This window comes from Ambystoma mexicanum, chromosome 3q (assembly GCF_040938575.1).
Source record: "Ambystoma mexicanum isolate Mex_15411 chromosome 3q, UKY_AmexF1_1, whole genome shotgun sequence".
Classification (NCBI taxonomy): domain Eukaryota; kingdom Metazoa; phylum Chordata; class Amphibia; order Caudata; family Ambystomatidae; genus Ambystoma; species Ambystoma mexicanum.
The window spans coordinates 186,501,264-186,522,806 of record NC_090926.1 but is presented as its reverse complement, the minus strand read 5'-3'; the positions used below and the strand labels follow the sequence as shown (position 1 = coordinate 186,522,806).

General features: G+C 50.3%; 1 protein-coding gene across 4 annotated transcripts in view; it reads right to left on the bottom strand.

Moving 5' to 3' along the window:
* SENP1 (SUMO specific peptidase 1) overlaps nucleotides 1–21,543 on the bottom strand; it is a 1,568,779-nt gene that overhangs the window by 299,336 nt on the left and 1,247,900 nt on the right. For all 4 annotated transcript variants that reach the window (XM_069653453.1, XM_069653456.1, XM_069653457.1 and 1 more), the window contains one exon: nucleotides 4,609–4,688. In XM_069653453.1, coding sequence (XP_069509554.1) covers nucleotides 4,609–4,688 — 80 coding nt within the window. The remainder of the gene's footprint in view (nucleotides 1–4,608; nucleotides 4,689–21,543) is intronic.

Here is a 21,543-nt window from a genome sequence, read left to right as displayed (position 1 = left end):
TTTCCCCATCGTCGGAAGAGTCGATCCACTCGATCCCGACGTAGTTCCCACTCGTGGCACGAGCGCAGCTCCCTGCTGAGTGAGTCGGCCATGGTGTTCTTTATCCCTGCCAGATGAAAGGGCACCAGAAACATCCCTTGGGTGACGGCCCAATGCCACAGATCCTGGGCTTCCTTGGAGAGGGCTGGGGATCTGGTTCCTCCCTGCTTCCGGATGTAGAACATCGTGGTGGTGTTGTCGGTGAAGATTCTCACCACATTGCCCTTGAGAGACGGGAGAAAGGACCTGAGGGCCCAGAACACTGCACGGAGCTCCAGGATGTTGATGTGGACCGGTTTCTCCTCTGGGAGCCAAAAGCCTCTTGCGTGAAGTTCCCCGGTGTGCGCTCCCAACCCTTCCAGGGAGGCATCTGTCATCACTGTTATCTGGTGGGATGGGGTCTGAAAGTCTGTGCCCGCCGTCAGATGAGCGCGGGTGCCCCAACACCGGATCGCTCGTCGGAAGGTCTCGTTGAGCGGGATCCTGTCCTCGAAGCTGCCTGTCGCTTGGATCCAGCGGACGTCGAACTCTTGCAGAGGGCGCATCCGAAGCCTGCACAGGCGCAAGAGATATATGCAGGAGGACATCATCCCGAGGAGGGACTTGATGGACCTCACCCTGGCCACGTCCGTGGCCAGCAGACGCTGCACCTTGCCCAGGATGGCCTTCGTCCTTTCCTCCGACGGCAAGGCCAGACGCGCCACTTTGTCGAGCTTGGCTCCCAGAAACAGTGCGACTTGCGACGGGACCAGGTGGGATTTGGGAAAGTTGATGGAGAATCCCAGGTCAGTGAGCAGCTGGACTGTCTTTGCTGTGTGATCTACGGCGAGCTCCCTTGTCCTTGCTCGGGTGAGCCAGTCGTCCAGGTAAGGGTAGACGTGGATCCCCTGCAGGCACAGCCGTGCCGCCACCGGTGCGAGGTACTTGGTGAACATCCTGGGTGCCGACTTCAATCTGAACGGGAGGGGCCTTGAACTGGTAGTGCCGTCCTTGGACCACGAACCTGAGGAACTTTCGGTGTCCTTTTAGAATGGGGATGTGGTACGCATCCTCCAAATCCAACGACGACAGGAAATCACCCTCCTCCAGCTGTCCCAGCACGTGCTGGAGGGTGACCATCCGGAACTTCTGTGCCTCGATGTACTTGTTCAGTCGTCGCAGGTCCAGGATGGGGCGCCATCCTCCCGTCTCCTTTTTCACGAGGAAGTACCTTGAGTATACTCCGGAGCCCCGGAGCCTCTTCGGGACGAGCTCGATGGCACCTTTTTTGAGCATCGCCCTTACCTCCAAAAGCAGTTGAGGGACGTGATTTTCTTTCCTGGCCACGGGTGGAATGCGGGGGCACTTTTTTAGAAATTCGAGTTCGTGCCCCTGGGACAGGCCGTCCAGCACCCAACGGTCGGTGAGATGGACTCCCACACGCTGACGAACTTCGCCAGCCGGCCTCCCACCGGGGTGCTTCGGTGGGGGCCCGACACCGCTGTCGGTTCAATCTTGCTTGGAGGACGCTTTGCCCTCCCTGGCAAAGACGGCGGGGTCCATCCGACTTGCCTCGTCCTCTATAGGCTTCCTGCGACGAGGAGCTGGCCGCTTGGCGGTACGTAGAGGAGCCACCGCTGAATCCCTTGGAGGCACCCTGCTTGCCTCCAGTGCTCCGAAAGGACGGCCTTCGTTGCCGGAGTACGCCCAGGGCCTTAGCTGTCTCCGTGTCCGCCTTGATGGCTTGGAGGGACTCATCCACTGTTTTCCCAAACAGATTGTTCCCGTTGAACGGCATGTCCAAAACCTTGGCTTGTACGCCCTAGCGGAAATCCGTCGCCTTGAGCCACCCTCGTCGTCTAAGGCAAACGCTGTTGCCTAGCTGGTGGAAACCTGTGTCGGCAATGTCCGTTGCCACTGTAATGGCGTGGTCCGACGCCACTTCGCCTTCTTGCAAGGTCTCCAGGGCCTCGGCCCTCTTGTCATCCAGTAGGAAGTCCAACAGGGGGCGATCTTGTACAATAACTCCCTGTTGTAGCGGGCCACGATCACGAGGGCGTTGGCCGCCTTAATCGTTGTTGCCGCCGACGAGATAACTCGTTGTCCCATTGCGTCCAGCTTCTTTCCTTCGCCCGGCGGGGAAGTTGACGTTGAGGCTGATGTCCCCCCGCCCCCTTCATGGCTGCCGCTGAGACGACCGAGCCAGGGGTCGGTTGTGCCCTAAGGCACAAAGGGGCCGCGCAGGGACCCGGTACTTCTTCTGTACCGATCCCTCTTGGCAGGCGTCCTAGTCGGGTTCTCGAGAAGGGTGAGACCCTCGTCCCAGATGTCATCCAGCAGAGGCACGGCGAGGACTGTCTTCCTCTTGGCCTCGCGCCGTTGGTAAAGGAAACCTTCCTTCTTCTCTTCGGGGCAGAGCTGAAAAAGCTCAGATGCCATGGCGATCAGTGCATGGAAAGATCCGATCTCGTCGGGTGGGGAGGCCCGGGCTGGGGGCAATGGGAGCTCCGTCCCGTCACCGCTGTCGTCGTCGGTACCCGTCGTGGCCGTGTCCGTTCCCGTGTCATCCCCAGGGACAGGGGACGTGGGTAAAGGCTGAGCAGGCCGCGAGGGCTGAAAAGGCGGGGCTGGATGGATCCATCTTCTCTTGTTCGGGGGGCTTCCTGCCGGGCCTGTTTCTGGCTCTGGCTCCTCCGTCGAGCCTGGTTCCGGATCCTCCGTCGGTGGTAAGGGCAATCTCGTCCTTATCTCCGAACATAAGAATTGTATCGCCAACAAAATGGCCGCCGAGTTATCCTGCGGCTCCGGAAGCGACGGGTGGCTAGGACCCTCGCCGGTGCCGCCGTCACCCTCGTCGTCACCTTCGTCGGGATCCTCCCGTGGGGATGGGCCTCTACGACGCCCTCGTCGAGGCGCTCTAAGACTTTGACCAGCTCCTCCTCGGATGCTGTGTCCATGTCCACAATGGCCACCGCCCCCCCCCCCTTTTTCTGCCGGGCTCTTCACGGGGGTCTTTTCGATGGGTCTGAAAGAGGCTTCCCTCCATGGAGGCAGGGAGACTCTGGGCCCTGAGGTCGCATCCACTAGTGTAGCCTCCACAGGCTGCACCAGGGCCGCCGCGACTTCCTCGATAGAGGCCTTGGCCGGGTGAATCAAGGCCTTTACCATCTTGTGTGGGCCTGTGGCCTTCACCTTGGGGGGAGGGTCACCGCCTCGCTCCCCCTCGGCCGGATCCTTCAAGCTTGATCGGGGCCTCTCCAGAAGCTTCGCCGGGTTCTCGGCTTTCCTCTTCCCTGAGCCAGAGCGTTGGCCCGTGGTTGATGGCGCTGGAGAGGGTGCGCCCTGGCTGGCAGCCGAGGAGCCCGACCGTTCGGTGCTCCCGGTGCCTGCCGACTCGCAGTGCTTTGCCTCCTGTTGGGCAACGTCGCCGGGGCGCGCTCACAGGACTTAGAAGACCGCTCGGACTTCTTCTTCTCACCTGACTGGCTCTTAGCTTCCAGCCAGTTGGAGAGACAAAGGTGTCGGTCCCTGATGGTCCATTCTGACATGTTCCTGCAAAACGCACAGTCCTTCTCCACATGCGTTTTGTCCTCATGAAGGCAGTAGAGCCATTTCGAGTGCTCGTCCTCCTTGAACACATTCTGCAGCTGGCATCCAGGGCAAACCCTGAACAGCTTTCCGGGCGTCAAGCTTCCTTTCTCCTGGGCCATGTTCATAGGCCGCAGAAACTTCTGTAATCCTACAAGAAGCGTAACTCGACGAAATCTTCACAGCCTCGGTGGAGCTTGAGGCTCTATTTGACCGAAAAATTTGAAATTCTTGTTGAAAAAGCGCGAAAACGCAGCAAAAGCTCAAGAGCTAAACACGAGGACTCCCAACACTTGAGCGTGCGGTAAAAATCTGAAGATGGCTGCCAGAGGCGGGGCTTAGGGAGAGGGTAGTCATTGGCTGGGGGCAGTATGACCCAGAGACCAGTGATTGGTTACTACTGAGAAAGACAGATCAGTAACGAAATTGATACTGATTTTTTCTTTACCGAGGATTCCCGGCCTGACGACGGGGAATATTCATGAGCATGTGAATCCATGGCAGACCCCATTCTGGAGAAATAAGGCTATACCTAGAATGAGACTGTAGTACCCTGGTAAATATTGCTGTACAGAGGATATGTTAACAGTACCTGGAAATATGAGGCTGCACTATGCATATGATGGAATCTCTTGGGCAAGAGATATTCTATCAAGCATATCATCACTGTCCCTATCGTGGGATGATGGTACCTAGGCATATAAGGCTGTACATAGCCAATGTTGACAATACACAGGTTTGTGAGGCTATACATGCAAAGAATACAATGTTAGTGCACGCACATATGATGATGCACTGGACATATGATGGCAGTAAATTCTTTAGTGTTCCTAGGAGACATGTTATGAATTTCAATTTACGTGGCGATAGGCGCTACTAGCAATGAATGGTTTTTCACCACTCAAGACCTCAACCAGACCAGAAATAGAAGGCAAACAGAACAGCAAGAACCGCAAACTTTCACAATGCAGATTATATATAAAATATAAATGAACAACTTACATTAATATTCTACAGGCTTCCATATTTGTTCCACCCATGGAGTCAAAGTATGTGATGCTTTTCTTCCGGAAGTCTATGACCTGCTCAAAAATATTGGATTTGTTAGACACCCAACATCAAAAATGGAATGGAAACATTCAACAGGGTGCTACAGAATAGTTGTAAAAACGTATCTGAACTTCAGAGTTACCGGGAAACTTTCAGGGGGAGTCTGTCCAACACTCCTCTGAAATCTGTCACCTCCTTGAAGACTTTGACCTGGACGTCCTCGCTTTCACTGAGACATGGTTCAATGCCAGCTCTGTCAGTGCTTTTGACACTCTCCTTCCTGAGTGCTACAAGATCCTCTCCAAGCCCAGGTCTAACCAGTCTGGAGGCGGCGTGGCCCTGGTCTTCCCTGAATGGATCTCTGCTTCCATAATACTATTAAATGGTACTCTTCCTTTGAATGTCTTGTCTGCAAGATGTGCATCTCTCCTACCCTCTCGCTCACTCTTGCTACCATCTACAGGCCCCTGGGCCGATCTCCCTCTTCCTTTCAAAGTGGGCTGACCTTGCCCCTTTTCTTCTGACCTGTATCTCTAAGCTACTCCTCCTTAGAGACTTCAATATTCATCGACTCTCTTTATGTGGCAACTTTACTTTTCCACAACCACTGACTCCCTTTCCCACACCATTCTTCCCCTCTTGTCCAACCCACTCAGAAAGGCACACCTTGGATGAGTTCTTATCAGCTGATATCTCCTCCTCTAACCCTTTCACTGTTCTTCTCTCCTGGTCAGACCATGCTCTCCTCTCCTCCCATCTGGGCTCCAGGGCTCCCCAGCCAAGCCTTCACCCGCACTGTCAGTCTCCTTCTCCGTCATTCGACCGATGAAGCGAGTGTCAGTTGAAGCTTTTGTCGCCTCCTTCATTCCCACCACTAATCCTGCTATTGAATCTCACATTGACTCATCCCTTGCTAACCTTCACCTCTCCATCTCCAACACCCTTGACATCCTTGTCCCTGCCATGAGGATCCACATGAAGCCTGCTTGCAAGTGCAATAATTGGTATGATTCCGACCTAGCCTTGATGAAATGCAAGTGCAAAGTTGCAGAAAAGAAGTGGTTGGCTTCTAGCACATCCTCTGACAAACTGGACTGTCACCTGCTCAAAAGGCAATACACACTCTCCATCCGCTCCAAGAAATGGGCCCATATCAAAGCCTGCATCTCAGGGGTCACAAACACCACAGCAGATCTTTTCAAAATCTGTAAGAAACTTCAATTGCAGTCTCCACTTCTCAGGCCCCCTGCACGGCTTTGGCCTCCCATTTCACAACCACAACTCGGGACATCCTGTCCTCTCTCTCGTCTACCCCACCTCCCTCCTTCACCAGCACCCAGGCCTCCCTTGACCCTTCTTCTCTCCCCCCTACTCTAGTCCTCGCCCATAGCGCCAGATGAGGTCACCAAGACAGTTTGCTCTATGAAAGTCTCCTCCAAACATGTACTTCCCTGCTCCTCTAGAACTATCAAGGACAACAGTGCCTCTCTCGCTCCCTCCTTGGCGGAGTTCTGTAACCACTCTTTTGCCACTGGCTCCTTATTACCCCTCAAGCACTCCCTTGTGCACCCCTCCTAAAAAAGTCACCTGCGGACCCTTCCTGTCTGGCTAACTACAACCCTATCTCCACTACCCACTTCTTAGGAAACTCTTGGAGAAGTTGGTCATCTCCCAACTAATTCATCACACTGAATCTGTTGACTGTCTCCACGACCACCAGTCTGGCTTCAGAGCAGCCAGAGGCACAGAAACTGCTCTCCTGAACACCCATGATGACTTGCTCTCAAACCTCGACAACTCTCCTTCCGTTCTCATCCTCCTCAATCTGTCCTATTGACACGGTCAATCGTTCCACCCTCATAAATCGGCTCCATGATACCCATGGCATGGAACGGGCACTGGACTGGTTGGCCTCTTTCCTTTCAATCGGCCTTCCAAGTGTAACTGGGCACTTTTCTATTCTCTACCTCACTCTTTACTTGAGGCGTCCCTCAGGGCTCTATCCTCTGGCCGTGGCTTTTCAACATTTACCTTGCCCCGCTTGCCCACTTTATCTCCAACTTCTCTCCTCATTGCCAGTATTATGCAGATGGCACACAGCTCTCCCTCTGCTTCCTCCTCTCCTTCCTCTTTCGTTCTCGACTAACTGCTATTCAGGCATGGTGTGCTGCAAACGATCTCTGCCTTAACGCCAGTAAGGCTGAGATTCTTCTCATTGCAACTCCTGTCCCCTACCTTCCCGTCCTACTCTCTGGCCACCCTCCCTGGGCCCCCTTCCCTCACCCTTGTGTGAGGCTAAAAACATGGATGTCATCTTGGGTGTCATCTTCGACTTCTGTCGCTCCTTCTCACCTAATATCGCTGACCTTTGTCAAATCTGGTGTACCTGGCGGAAGTACGAGAAAGTAAATCATCTTTTCGAGATCTTAGATTTAACAATTTGAATCTACTGAAGGTGCCCAGATGTAAACTTGCACTGGTAGAAAAAGGGGCTTTCTTTGTAGCTGCCCTGAAAGTCTGGAACAGGACACCACCGGATCCCAAGGCAATGAAATCCACTGAAGTGTTAAAAAAGAAGCTTTAAACTTTGCTCTTTAGATAACTGCCCACCTATAACCAGTTGATGATGCCTGCGTGATGTTTTCAGTTGTGACGTGTGTTGGTTTATCTTTTTATTGTCTTTGTCTGTTCGTCCTGCGCCTGTATGCATCCAGGCTACTTGATGCACAATATAAATGTAATAAAGTAAAGTTTCACTTCCTCAGAGGCAGTCTCCCTTTCCTCACTTTCCCCCAGAAACTCAATGTCTCCAGAGTTCTGGTTCTCTCCAGGCTGGATTACTGCAACAGCCTCTTCCTTAATCTGCTGCTTTCCTCCCTCCACCCTCTTCAACTAATCCAGAATAGGACTGCAAGACTTATCCTTGACCTCAAGCCCAGGGACCGCATCTCTCCAGCCCTAAAATCTTTCCACTGGCTCTCAGTGGTTGCAAGGGTCCAATTCAGACACACTGCATCATCCACAAGGGTTTCTGGGGCCTAGGATCTTGCTACATTCAACTCGCTCTCCCTAAATACCTCCCTGCTAGAGTCCTTCGGTCCTCTAGTGCCAACACTCTGCAGATGAGACATTTCTCCAAGCAGGGAATGGAGGGTAGATCCCTTTCTTTGGCAGGAGCCTCCCTCTGGAACAGCCTCCCTGGCCCTCTCTGACTTGAGCCGGATCTCCTCAAGATAAGGAAGCTTCTCAAGACCTTCCTTTTCTCCTCCTTCCATCTCTCTCTCTCTCTCCCTCTCTCTCCCTCCCTCCCTTGCTAGTCTCCACCTGCCGCTGGAACTGGTTGAGTCCCTTATGAGCCTTACTGGGGCCAGGCCCTCTTACGACTAGTCTTCCCCCCTGCTCCCCTTTTTACCACTACGTGCCCTCGGTCACCCTTCCCTGACTAGCCTACTGAATCTGGTCCCCACACTAGTTGACACCCACCCCTGTTTCCACAGGCACTTGCCCTCGTGGGCTCCCCTTAGCACTTGCCCAGGCCCTGGGACCCCCTCCCTCCTGCACTACTACTTCCCCCTCTCCCTATCCCATCCCTTCGCCCTGATCTGCCCCCTCTCCCTGCACTTCTTGTTACTGCACTTGCAAGATTCAAATGTCATAAGGCCTAGTAGGACCGTTATGGTTATTTTCTCCTCTGTCCACACCACCCCCTCTGCCCCCCCCCCCCCCCGTTTTGTCTTGTGGCGCCAGGAAACACTTTTAGCTGTATAGGTGCCATACAAATGTTCAATAAACTGCTCAATAGGAAGCATATTACACTAGAGTTATGGAGGTATTTGTATTTCCTCCATGTACTTATTTAGCCATAAGGTTTCAAACGTGAGTGAAGATTGGTTGCGATACCAAGGTCTGTCAAAGTAGCACTGGAAGGTTAAGACTACAGTCTGGGGTTTGATTGTGCTCCCATGCAGAGGAGAGGTGGCCTAGCCATTCAGGTTGGAACGCTCGCTTCGAATGTGGGGTTTAAGAATGATGTCCATAGGATTAACCCTCTTTTGTAAAAGTATATAGACTAAGACAAGTCAATAAAACGTTTGAAGTAGTTAAGCAGCTTTAGCTAAACCACTTACATCAATCATTTATTAGTTTTGTCAGTAGGTCTCTCTCAGTGAGATGGGTATGCCAGACCTGGGCCCAGAGCTTGCTGTGCTTAGAGACTCAAGCTGTACCATCATAAGGCCGGAACATGTCCAGGATTGCTGGAGTCAGTAAGGCCACTCATCAAGTTAAGCAGTCTTCCCAGTCATATATGTGCAATTTGCAGCTGTAGGTTTGAATCCCTGCAGGGCCCAACACAACACCTCGTATTTATGAGTTTGGTAAATTTTGTACCCTTAAATTGGATAAATTGTTAGTCATCAGAGTGATTAACGTACTCCTAGTCCATAGTCCCCTTTCCTCCATACTGTATGGGCGCTTGGGACGGGAATGGAACCTTTTTCCACCAGAAAAATAACACTTTACCTTTAAAGCCTTGGTACCATGCTCTCCTAACCCCACCCACAGGTGCCACACCTCAGTCCCCTTTGATGCATCAGCTGTATTGAACTGTTCAACATCGCTCCTTTTTTAGGGGGAAGTATGGTGGGACGTATGGAGGAAAAATGACTATGGACTAGGAGTACGTTAGTCACTCCGGGCAGTAACACTTAATTACTCCTACATCCTCTCCCCTTTCCTCCATCCTGTATGGGCGACTACAACTGATACAACCACCCTGGGGAGGAGAGCTGGACACTCCAGGCAAACAGATTTCAGAGCACAGCCTGGCCAAATGATGCTGCATCAGCTCTTGGTATCCAGACAGTAGTGTTTGCAGAAGGCCGATGGAGTGGTGCATGTCGTCGCCCTGCTAATCAGTTGCCACAGTACGTGACGTTTGAAGGAAACAGCCGCTGCCATTGCCCTGATGGCATGAGCATCCAGGCCTTGAGCCTCCAAATGTGACAAATAAGGTGCCAGTTTTGCGAAATTCCTTGGTTCTGTAAAGATTGCATTTTAAGGTTATTCTTACATCTAAAGTTTATAGGTTAAAGTATCTAAAACAAAAAGGGATCAAATGCCTTTTTTTCGACACCAAAAGTGCCGAAAAAATAAGTTTTGAATGCTTTTTTAAACATTTTTTTTATTTTTTATGGGGGGGGCATTCCCCCCCCCCCCAAACCCCTGATTTCCTTTTTTAGAAAACTTTTTTTTGCACACTAAACTTAAATATATATAAATAAATAAATATAAAAGCATTCGAAACTTTTTTTTCCGGTCCTTTTGGTTTCGAAAAAAAAGGGCATTCCATCCTTTTTTTTTCCGATCCTTTGACCGAACACCACATCTAAACAGTGGAGAGCCTTCTCAGCGTCTTCCTTGTGGTTTGGGAAGAAGTGGAGAGCACAATCTCTTAATTCATGTGGAAAGAGGAGACAATCTTTGGTAGGAATATGGGGTGAGTGCGAAGCACAACCTGGTTCCGATGAAACAGGGTAGGGCTCTGAAGCCACCAGAGTCTAAATCTCACTAACTCTGCGAGCTGAAGTAAGCCCCACCAGTAGTGCTGTCTTGAGTATGACTAATTTGATGTCCACAGAGGCCATGTGCTCGAATGGTTTGGGTGCTAGGGCGCTCAGAAAAACATTGAGATCCCAGACTGGGTGCAGGTGTCTGACAGGAGGGTACAGCCTGGTTAACCCCGCTAAATCATTTATCAAATTTTATGCATTTCCACTTGCTAAATGCCTCTTCACTACTGGATTAGCCGAGTAAAACTGTCCGAGTTCCTGTATGCGCCAACGGCCGCTAGGTATGTTTTGCAGGTGTCAACCTGGACCCCAGATCTGGCTAAATGCGCTGAAAAAGACAACACCTGGTCCAGAACGCAGGATAGCAGGTCCACTCCGTTTTCCTTGGACCAGAAGCAGAACCTGGTCCATTTGCTCTTGTACTGCTTTCGAGTAGCCTGACTCCTGGCTCCCTGGATGATTTCAAGGTTGTCCTGAGACAGCTAGAGATGTTGGAGAGTCACCTGCTCAGGTACCAGCTGGTGAGGGCTAGCCTCACAGGGCTAGGGTGAAATACCACCCCCCTTGCCCTCGCTGCACCAGGAGCAGGCCCTTCTTGAGCGGGAGAGGGACTTATGGCTGGGCTGACAGCTGCCGAAGGTCCGAGAACTTAGGCCTGGCAGGCCACTGCGGCGCAATGAGGATGAGATGCAGCTGCTGGAACTGTCTGACCATGTCAACAACTTTGTGGAAGAGTGGGGTAGGAGGAAATTAATATGCCCACATCCCATCCCAGGGGATCTGGAGCCTGTCCATGAGGGTGCAGCGCCCCGTTCCCCCACCCCACCCAACCAGGATGAGAACTGCTGACAAGTCTGACTGCTCTCCGTCGCAAACAGGTCTGTGACCTGGCGACCCCACCTGCTGAAAATCTCCTGAAGGACTCTCATTCTGTTGCCACTCGTTATCGGAGTCGAGCCGACTGAGTCTGTCCGCCTCAAGATTCGATTCTCCCAGCAGATGTATCGCTGAGATTCAGATGTACTGTGCCATTGCCCACTCCCAGATGCTGAGGGCCAGCCTGCATAGGAGTGAGGCTCTGGTGCCCTCCTTCTTGTTTAGGTAATACATGCAGGTAGAGTTGTCTGTCCGAATGCAAACAGCACTGCTCCTGATTAATGGGAGGAATGCCTTGAGTTTGAGCCAAATGGCCATCATTTCCAGCCAGTTGATGTGATTTTGTTGGTTTTTCTTTGACTACAGACCGTGTACTGAATGTGTCCCCAGTGTAGCACTCCACCCTTGGAGTGAGGAGTCTGTACTCATAGTGTGATCCGCAGGAGGCGGTCTGAAAGGTCTGCCCACTAGGAGGTTCGCATTCTGCTCCCACCACTGCTGTAGGTGCACATGTATAGTGACCAGGGCTCCTTGATGACCCGACACCTGGTTGCAGGAAGCCGAAAAAAGCAGCTGCTGCCTCGTCATTCGTAGTCTGGTGTAAGGGATAGCCAGGAGGCATGCCGTCAGTGACCCCAGCAGGTGCTGGTGCCACCAGGCCGTAGTTACTGTTCTGCTGAGGAAGTGAGCAACGTAAGATTGGATTGCTGCCATCTTCTCCCCCGTGGGGAACACCTTCTGCTTCTGTGTATCCCACAGCAACCCCAGGAACACCAGTGTTTGTGTAGGGTAGAGCTGAGACTTCTGGTAGTTGATTGAGAACCCCAGTTCATATAGTGTAGTCATGAGTTTGGCCACTGAGTAACTGGCCTGCTACGGGGATCCCCCTCGGACTAACCAGTCGTCGAGGTAGAGATAGACAGAGGCCCTCGGAGCTGAGCAGTGTTGCCACTGTATTCATCGGTCTTGTGAAAACCCTTGGTGCTGAATTCAGGCCGAACGGCAGCACCTTGTATTGAAAATGCAAGCCCATGACCCAGAACCTGAGAAAGAACCGATGAGACTGCATTATGGGGATGCGTAAAGATGCGTTTTTCAGATCCAGGGAGCATGTCCAATCCCCCACACACACAATGTCTCCACTATAAGCGCTGGCGTCACCACTTGGAACTTCTGCAGAGGTAGGTACAGATTTAGGAAGGAAAGTCCTAGGCCTACTGACAAGCCTGCCTAATTCTTCTTTTGAATGGCAAAGATGCGGGAGTAGAAGCCTGCCCCTGTTGTGGGAGAGGAACCTCCTCCACCTTCTCCCTCTCCACAAGGTAATGTATCTCTGCCAAGAGTGAAGGATCTGTGGGAGAGGGTGAGGGGGAACAGGGGGACGGGATGGTAGGTGAAGTTAGAAGCCAGAGGAGATTACCGAAATCACCCATGAGATTGTGAAGAGTGAGTGCCAGGCTTGACTGTGCAGGGCCAGCCTGCCCCCCGACTGGGGTGCTGTGGACCTGAGAAGAGCTGCCATTGCTTTTTTGGGTCGGAGGCAGATGCCTGGGAGGGGGACAGAAAAAAACCCTTGTGCAAAGACTTCGGGTGTTTTCACCTATGACGGCGGGTGACCTGTCCGGTTGCCTATACCGGCGGTCCTGGAAACCCCGGAAACTACCAACGATTGCCGTCTATTTGATCAAGAGTGGCCTTGTGTGAAGGTTTTGTCTGCTGGCTTAGTGAGGATGGCCAGGGATTTGGCTGTCTGTGAGCGAATCTTCTTTTTATCAAGCTCCTCATCCAAAGTGAAGTGAAACAAGTCGCCACCCTCAAAAGGTAGGCCTGGGATTCTGTTGTGAACATCAGGGTTGAATCTTGTCACCTTAAGCCATGCTGTCCATCTCATGTCAGTAGCCACACAGATTGCCCTGCTAGCGTTATCTATGTGCACCAAAGTGGCTTCCATGATGTCTTGTGCTACGAGTGTTCTGCAAGTCCTGCTTTGACCACGGCTTGTTTGTCAGCTGGAATATCCGGGAGGAAGTCTGAGATCTCCCTCCACAGTCGTTGGTTAGCCACTGCCAGGATGGCATCAGCATTAGCCTGCCTGAGGTGAAGTCCTGCATTCAAGTACACCTTCTTCCCATAGGCCTCACGCGCTTTTTCTTCTTTGCCCAGCAGCGCCGCGGTTGAGGTGCTTGAATTAGAGTTCTGGGCCTTGGCATTCATAGATGCCGCTTCAATGACTGACGACAGTGGCTGGGGGTGCACCGACAGTAGCAGAGAGTCGCCCTGCACCTGCCTAAATTTTGCATCCAGCCTCTTATTTGTTGGCTGATTGGAGTGGGGCTTGAGCCATCCCTTCTTCGCCAGAGCCTCCTCATCCTTCTGCAATGGGATGCCAGATCTGGATTCTACTTTGATGGTGAGCACTTCCGCTAGTACCCCTGACTCCGGTAGCTCCTTCTGGAGCTGAGGTATGCCTAGGTAATCAGCTAGCCGAGCAATTCTATCATGCAATGTTCTCGCCGAATAAGGCGTGCTCTGCTCCTCCTCATCATCAGTGTCTTGCTGATCACCTGTGTTAGAAGGGGTCGACAGGCACTGGAACTAGAAGTGTAGGTGCTGCAACCGTAAGCAAAAGAGGCGTGGGCAACGGTGGTGGTGGAGATACAGACTGCACAAGCACCAGCTGAAGTGGCGGTGTGGGAAACAGCATCTCCTGGATTATGCCCTTCAGGATGTTACCCATCTGTGGAGACTGCATAAGGGTAAAAAATGTGTTGAAAAAGCAATTTTCCCAAGTGGTCTTCTCCCACCTTGCGAGTACATGCCCTCATGGTACTATGTCTGACCCGTGGATGTCGGGTATGAAGTGGTCAATGTGACCGGAGTTATAGGACCTCAACCTTCCCTGGCCATAAGATTGTGCCTTTGTGGTTCACCTTTTTGGTGGGCTTCTGTCCTGGGCGCCATCCTGAAATTAGAAAAATCAAAAGGGATGGAATTACGAGGCTTGAGACCTCACCCGTGAGCGCTGGTGAAAGCGGTCTGTTCCCTTCGATGCAGAAGAACAGGTTACTTACCAAATGTAACGTTCTTTCGACTGGATGTTCCTCCCACGTATTCCTCATCTTGTGATAATTCGTTTCGCCAGCTTCGCTGCATCGGAAAAAAAATTTCGCCAGAGGGCGCTGTGCTCGAGGCCGTGGCGTCGAATGTCCCTCGACGGACTCCGTACCGGGACGACGTCACCGCTGGTATAAATGGCTCGAGCCACGCCCATTGGCTTCAGTTCTGTTTTTTCGAGGAAATACTCATGGAACATATAGGCGTATGCTGTGACTGATAGGCCCATAGTGAGAGGAAATTGCAAGAAAGTATAAACGTTACTGAGGGGTAGGTTGGGAGGGTCGATGAGGAATACGTGGGAGGAACATCCAGTCGAAAGAACGTTACAGTTGGTAAGTAACCTGTTCTTCGAATGGATTGTGTCCTCCCACGTATTCCTCATCTTGTGATAGACTCCCATAGCAGTGATCAATCTGGAGGCGGGAGTACTAGTTTTTGTTTTCATGTACAGAGTGAAGTACTGCCCTGGCAAATAAACCCTCATTTGAGGATGCAGTATCCAAACAGTAATGTTTGGTAAAAGTATGTATTGATGCCCATGTTGCAGCTGAGCAAATATCTTTTGCCGGGACTCCCCTCTTCAAAGCCGTAGAAGTGGCCATTCCCCCTGTGGAGTGAGCGCGTAGCCCATCCAGTGGGTCTTTCCCCGCTAGTCTGTAGCATTCCAATATAGCAAGAATAATCCAGCGGGATATGGTTTGTTTGGTCACCGCTAAACCCAATTTACGACCTGTGTATCCCACAAAAAGCTGGTCGTCTTGGTGTTATTTTGTCAATCTTGAAATGTAAAAGCTGAGGGCCCTTTTGGGGTCCAGCCTATGTAATCTCTCCTCTTCTTTTCCCAAATGAGGAGGAGGCTAAAATGTTGGTAAAACAATTTTCTGCGACAAATGGAAGTCGGGAACTACTTTTGGTACTTTTGGTAAGAAAGATGGTTTAACTTTCAGAATTACTTTGTCCTTATAAAAAGTGGTATATGGAGGTTTACATGCGAGACCCTGTAGTTCACTAACCCTGCGGCCGATGTTAATGCCACCAGAAGGACAGTTTTTAATGTCAGAAGCCTCAATGGGCATGAGTGCAGAGGCTCAAATGGTATACATGTCAAGAATTTAGGAACTAGATTCAAATCCCAAGTTGGAACATGGAATGGTATTGGTGGATATACATTTGTAAATCCTTTCAGGAATTGTATTATTAATGGTATTTTAAAATAAGAAACCTCTTCCGAGGTACGCTTAAAAATGGAAAGCGCAGCCAGGTATCCTTTGATTGTTCCTATCTGGAGCCCCAGATTGGCTAGATGTAACAGGAAAGAAAGCACCACTGGTGTGCCACATTGAAAAGGGTCCACATCTCTATCTTTGCACCTGTTACTGAACTTACTCCAATGACACGGGTACAAGGATTTTGTTGCTGGCATTCTGGCCGAAAGTAAAATCTCCATAACGTCATTCGGAAGATCCCAATCCTTATATCTCAACCTCTCAGAAACCATGAATGAAGGTTGAGCATGTTGACCTCTTGCGAGAGAAGATCCTCTCTTTGTGGAAGACTTACTGGAAGGCAGATGGACATATCCAGAAGGTCTGGGTACCACGTTCCCCTGGCCCAATCCAGGGAAATTAAGATCATGGTTTTCCTGAACTTTCTCAACCTCCTGATTACTTGAGGAATCACGGGGACTGGAGGAAACTCGTACAGCAGGGGAAAATCCCAATCCACTATGAACGCGTCTCCCAGAGCTCCTCTCGCAGGAAATTCCCTTGAGCAGTACTGATCGCACTTTCGGTTCACCGAGGTTGCGAACAGATCCACCTGAGGGGTTCCCCAATGGGCGAAGATCTCCAGAAGGACTTCCTGAGCTAACTCCCACTCGTGGGAGACTGTGCTCTGCCTGCTCAGAGTGTCCGCCGCCATGTTCTGCTCTCCGGCTAGGTGAACTGCCGAAAGAACGATTCCTTCTCGTATTGCCCAGAACCAGAGCTGCATTGCCTCTCTGCACAGAGGTAGTGATCCTACGCCTCCTCTTTTGTTGAGGTAGTACATGGCCATTGTATTGTCCGTCATTATCAGGACATTCTTTCCCTGTACGGAGGGCAGGAAGGCCTTCAGAGCCAGCCTGATTGCCCTCAGCTCCAAAAGGTTGATGTGTAGTTTGGACTCCGATGGAGACCAACGTCCACTGATTGTCAGATCGTTGGTGTGTGCTCCCCACCCCGTGAGTGAGGCGTCCGTCACTACTGTTATGTCCGGCCATGGTTGCCAAAAGGATTCTCCCTTGAGAATGTTGTCTTTGCAAGCCCACCATGATAGATCCTGAGCAACTGCGCTCGGGACTTGCAGAAGATCTGACATATTCCCCGAGAACTGGGACCACTGAGTTCTGAGGGCCCATTGGAGAGAACTCATTCTCAATCTGGCTTCTGGCACCAGAAAAATGCAGGATGCCATGAGGCCAAGCAACCTTAGGAAATCGAAGGCCGGCAGGTGCTGGGCTTTCTGGAATTTTGTTACCATCTGCTGGATGTGGAGAGCTCTCACTTCGGGCGGCGAGGCTTTGCCCGAGGAAGTGTCCAAGACTGCTCCGATAAACTGGAGTTTTTGGGATAGTATCATGTGGGACTTCTTGAAATTGAGGGAGAAGCCCAGGTTGTGGAGGAAGTGGCAAGTGATCGACAGGTGTTCCTGAGCTTGTTCTGGGGAACGTGCCCTTATTAGCCAGTCGTCCTGATAGGGGTAGACGTGAATCCCCGCTCTCCTGAGACTCGCTGCCACCCCTGCCATCAACTTGGTGAAAACCCTCGAAGCAGAGGTCAGCCCGAATGGCAGAACTCGAAACTGAAAGTGAGAACTGCCAACTGCGAACCTCAGGTATTTTCTGTGCTTGGGATGGATCGGGACATGAAAATAAGCATCCTGAAGGTCCAATGACACCAACCAGTCTTGAAGTTGGAAAGCCTGAAGGATCTGAGAAAGGGTTACCATCTTGAACTGGTCCTTCCTGAGGAATTTGTTTAATTTTCTCAAGTCCAAGATGGGTCTCAATCCTCTGTCCTTTTTGGGGATGAGAAAGTAGGGGGAGTACCAGCCTTTGTTCCTCTCCGCTACAGGTACATGTTCTATTGCACCTTTCTCTAGCAGGGTTATAACTTCCTGCCAAAGGAGCGAGTCTGGAATCTTGGTCGAAGTGGCTCCCGGTGGATGATCGTGAGGTCATTTTAGGAAAGGAAGGCAGTAACCCTGAGCTACTGTTTCCAGTGCCCAAGCATCTGAAGTAATGCCCTGCCATTCTTTCAAATGCTGAGAGATCCTGCCTCCCACTGGTGTTTTGTAAGATAAGACCTCAGAGATTTGGAGGCGGCTGCAGGAGCGGCTGAGGGCATAGATGCCGTTTCTGAAGATGGCTTTGTCGTCTTTCCTCGTCCACCACTAGTGACATTTCTTCTGCCCCTTTCAAAGGCCTGTCCTCTTCCTCTACTAACAGAGGAGTAGTATCGAAAAGGACGACCCCTCCAGGAAGATGTGCCTGAATAGGGTCTTTGGGGCTGTCGCATAGAGGCACTAAGGGACTTTGCTGCCGCTTTCGAGGTCTGTAGTTTTTCTAGGCTCTCATCAGCCTTACTACCAAACAGCCTGGAGTCATCAAAGGGCATGTTGAGGAGCCTGTTCTGCACATCCGGTGCGAACCCCGACTTCCTCAACCACGCAAACCTGCGTAGTACCGTGCTTGAAGCCATGGATCTACTGATACTATCAGCAGTATCCAGTCCAGACTGGAGACATTCCCCCATTGCCTCCTTACCGTCATTGACTATATTCAGGAAGCCTTCCCTTTCTGCGCCTTCCGGAATATGTTCAGCCGCCGAAATACATTCCCACAGGGTATGTGTGAACCTGGCCAGGGTACAGGTTACATTGGTAGATTTTAAGGCCATGCTACCCGAAGTAAAAACCTTACGAGCCCAGGCATCAACCTTTTTATCCTCACTGTCTGGCGGTATGGTTGGGTATGCTGTCTGCCTGGATGTATTAGCTGCCTGAACTACCAAGCTTTCTGGAGTAGGGTGTCTACTCAGGTATTCTGGATCAGAAGACGAAGTTCTGTACTTTTTTGGGAGATTGTTATCTATTGCAGCAATGCTATCTGGTTTCTCCCAGTTTCTCTCTACTGTTTTCTGTAATGCTCTATGAAAAGGAAGAATTGGATCTTTCCGAGGGCCTCTGACTACATTATCCGTCATGTCATCCTGTTCAAATGTAGGGGAAGCTCTTCCCCAACCCATATACTCAATCACCCTACTCATCAGATTCCTGTACCCTGAGTCCGCATGGTCTGCAGGATCAGGTGCAAACAACTACAATTCAGGTAATGTGTCCACACCACTGGCACAATGTAGAGTTTCAGACAGGTCTCTCATTTTAGACTGAGGATCTACCAGTTTTTCTGGAACTTGTCTAGTTGCATATTTTACTCCATGGGGAGTGATTTCCTCTTTCTCTGAACAAGATTCCTCAAAAATGGAGGACACAGATTTTAAAAAGTCAGATCTTGCTAAAGGTGTAAACCTTCTCTCTTCCTCCTCATAAGTTGTCGTTGGAATCAGAGTTTTCTTCGAGGTGGTCATCGAAGGAGTCGAAGGAATCTTCGACACACTCGAGGAAGTCTTCGACAAAGGCGTCGAAGATGAAGTAGGCTTCAACGTCGAAGTCGTCGGCGCCGATGGCATCGATAAAGTTGTAACCGACTTCGATAATTTAAATTTTTTATGAGGGATCGGCGAGATACTTGATCCTCAAGGGTCTCTTGACGATTTGTCGACTCGAGACTTATGGGTACTACTCGGTTTGGGCGTTGCGTCGTCTAAAAGAGCAACAGGGGTCTGATCTTTCTGCGGTTTCTTCGAGGGGTTCGAGGCCGCGTTCTCGAAGACCTGCAACATTTTCTTCCTAAAGCTCTCCCATTTAGATGGGGAACTTGATCTAGTTGGGCATCGAACCAATTCAGATGAAGAATCGGACGATGATGACAGAGATCTATGTCTCCTCTTGTGCTTTTTTGAGGAAGACGAAGAAGATCGTGTCAACCTGCTACGAGATCAGGATCTCTTCGAGTGCCTTTTACGGCGTTCCGATTCTTTAGAGTCGGATGATTTTTTATATTTTTTTGACAAGGCTTTCAAAGAGCCCTTGGATGCCTCCCGCCCCCCCGCCAACTTACTTTTCCTCTCACGGAGGGCATTTTCAGTCATCTATTGACAAGAACCAGAGTCACCCGTTCGGTGGCCTGAGCCCAGACACCATAAACAAATACGATGGGGATCGGTGAGGGACATCTTCGATCCACAATCACTACACTTCTTAAAACCCGTCTTGGGAGTCGAAGTGGTCGAAGAAGAAGACATTTTTTCGATAGAAAATACTGAAGCGTGCCGTTCACGAGTTGCGAAGCAATCGGACAAACGGAACTGAAGCCAACGGGCGCGGCTCGAGCCATTTATACCAGCGGTGACATTGACACGGTACGGAGCCCGTCGAGGGACATTCAACGCCACAACCTCGAGCACAGCACCCTCTGGCGAAAAAGTATTTCCGATGCAGCGAAGCTGGCAAAACGAATTATCACAAGATGAGGAATACGTGGGAGGACACAATCCATTCGAAAGGAGGAATTAGGTGTGACACTGGTGGCCGGGATTAGGGGAGCGCATTCTCCCAAGGCCGCGCGTGTTTACATTTAAAGGAAAAGTGTTCTTTTTCTGGTGGAAAAAGGTTCTGTTCCTGTCCATAGCGAGGGTTGCACATACAGGATGGAGGAAAGGGGACGGGACGTAGGAGTATTACACCAACTACAACAATTAGAAGTGACATGAATCTGCATGGAATGCTATATATTAATGAGAGATTATTACTGTCTCCATTCAGAGTGGAAGCGACATAGCATTTCAGACTTGACTGATTTGGATATGAATGTACATTAGGGTAATAGCACAGATGAGCTCAAAATCAACTTAATGCCTAGGGAGATTCCTAGTCATTAAGAATTGTTGCCTAAAGCATTTCCACCCATGACCTTTTGGTTTTCTCAATGAGAACATCAGTTTGAAAAACAGGCTAAAAACAAAATTAATGAGATCCCTGGAATCCTACTTTCTATTGATAAATGGCTGTATGTGATCAGACAAAGGATATCATAGTTGAATGCTTTTATTTGGACTGGTTTGCAGAGCTTCTAGCCAAAGATGTTATGGAAATTCCTCTTCAAACGAGGGTTAGCTTTTTTACTGAGAGCAGACCCAGGCTGTGTTGCGATGTCAGTCATCTCACAACATACAAAAAGAGACCCCAGGGCTCTACAACAAGTGGGTGCCCCTGGAGTGACAACCTTTCAAATAAACACAAACCCACTTTCAAATGCACATTCAAATGATAACTTAATTTTATTTAAAAAAAATCAAGGTTGGAGTTGTTTTATATTTCAAAATACAAGTGGACTAACCCAGCATAACATTCACAAATGTAATTCACATATACAAAAATCAATTTATACACATATAGAAAACACATTTACATAAAATACACAACCTCAATGTACCTCTTAATCACACAACTTCTCTCAGGCCACACTCATTCACTCTCATACATACTTCAAGGGTTCAGGCCAATATCTTCGGAAGTGTGACCTCTATTTCTTTCCGATATTAGTGCTCCTAGGCCACTCTGGGTTAAATCCTACCCGACTGGTTAATCCTTCCGGCTCCGAAATGCAAAACCCTTAGAGCGCTGCCAGCCAGAATATCAGATGCGCATCTGACCTAACTAGCATGACGGTTATAAGCCATCTGTCTATTCTAGAGTGCAAATCATGGACTGAGGAATAAAATGAATGTGTGCGGCAATCAGGGTACATTAGCCGCCAGGCATCCACTAGTGCCAGTCGAGGGAGCATTGTGAGAATGATCTAGGCTGCTCTGGAGAGTTGGCGAGGTCTCGAGCCCGACCTGTCTAGGGTGACATCCAATATTGTATTAAAATCACCTCCCCATATAATCGGGATCAAGGGAAAGCTTTCCAGGAACGAGGCTAGGTGTAAATAGAAGTGGATGTCGTCGGCATTCGGGCCGTAGATGTTCAGGATAGCTACCTCCTGGTGTTGCAGTGTGCCGACGGTCAATCCATATCTGCCAAGGGGGTCTATACGCGAGTGGTTACACACGAATTTCAAGCTTCTGTGTATTAAAGTGAGAGTGCCGCGGCTTTGGGTGGAATAGTTAGTGTAATACCTCTGGGGGCCGCACTGTTTAGCGAATCGTTCATATTGTTT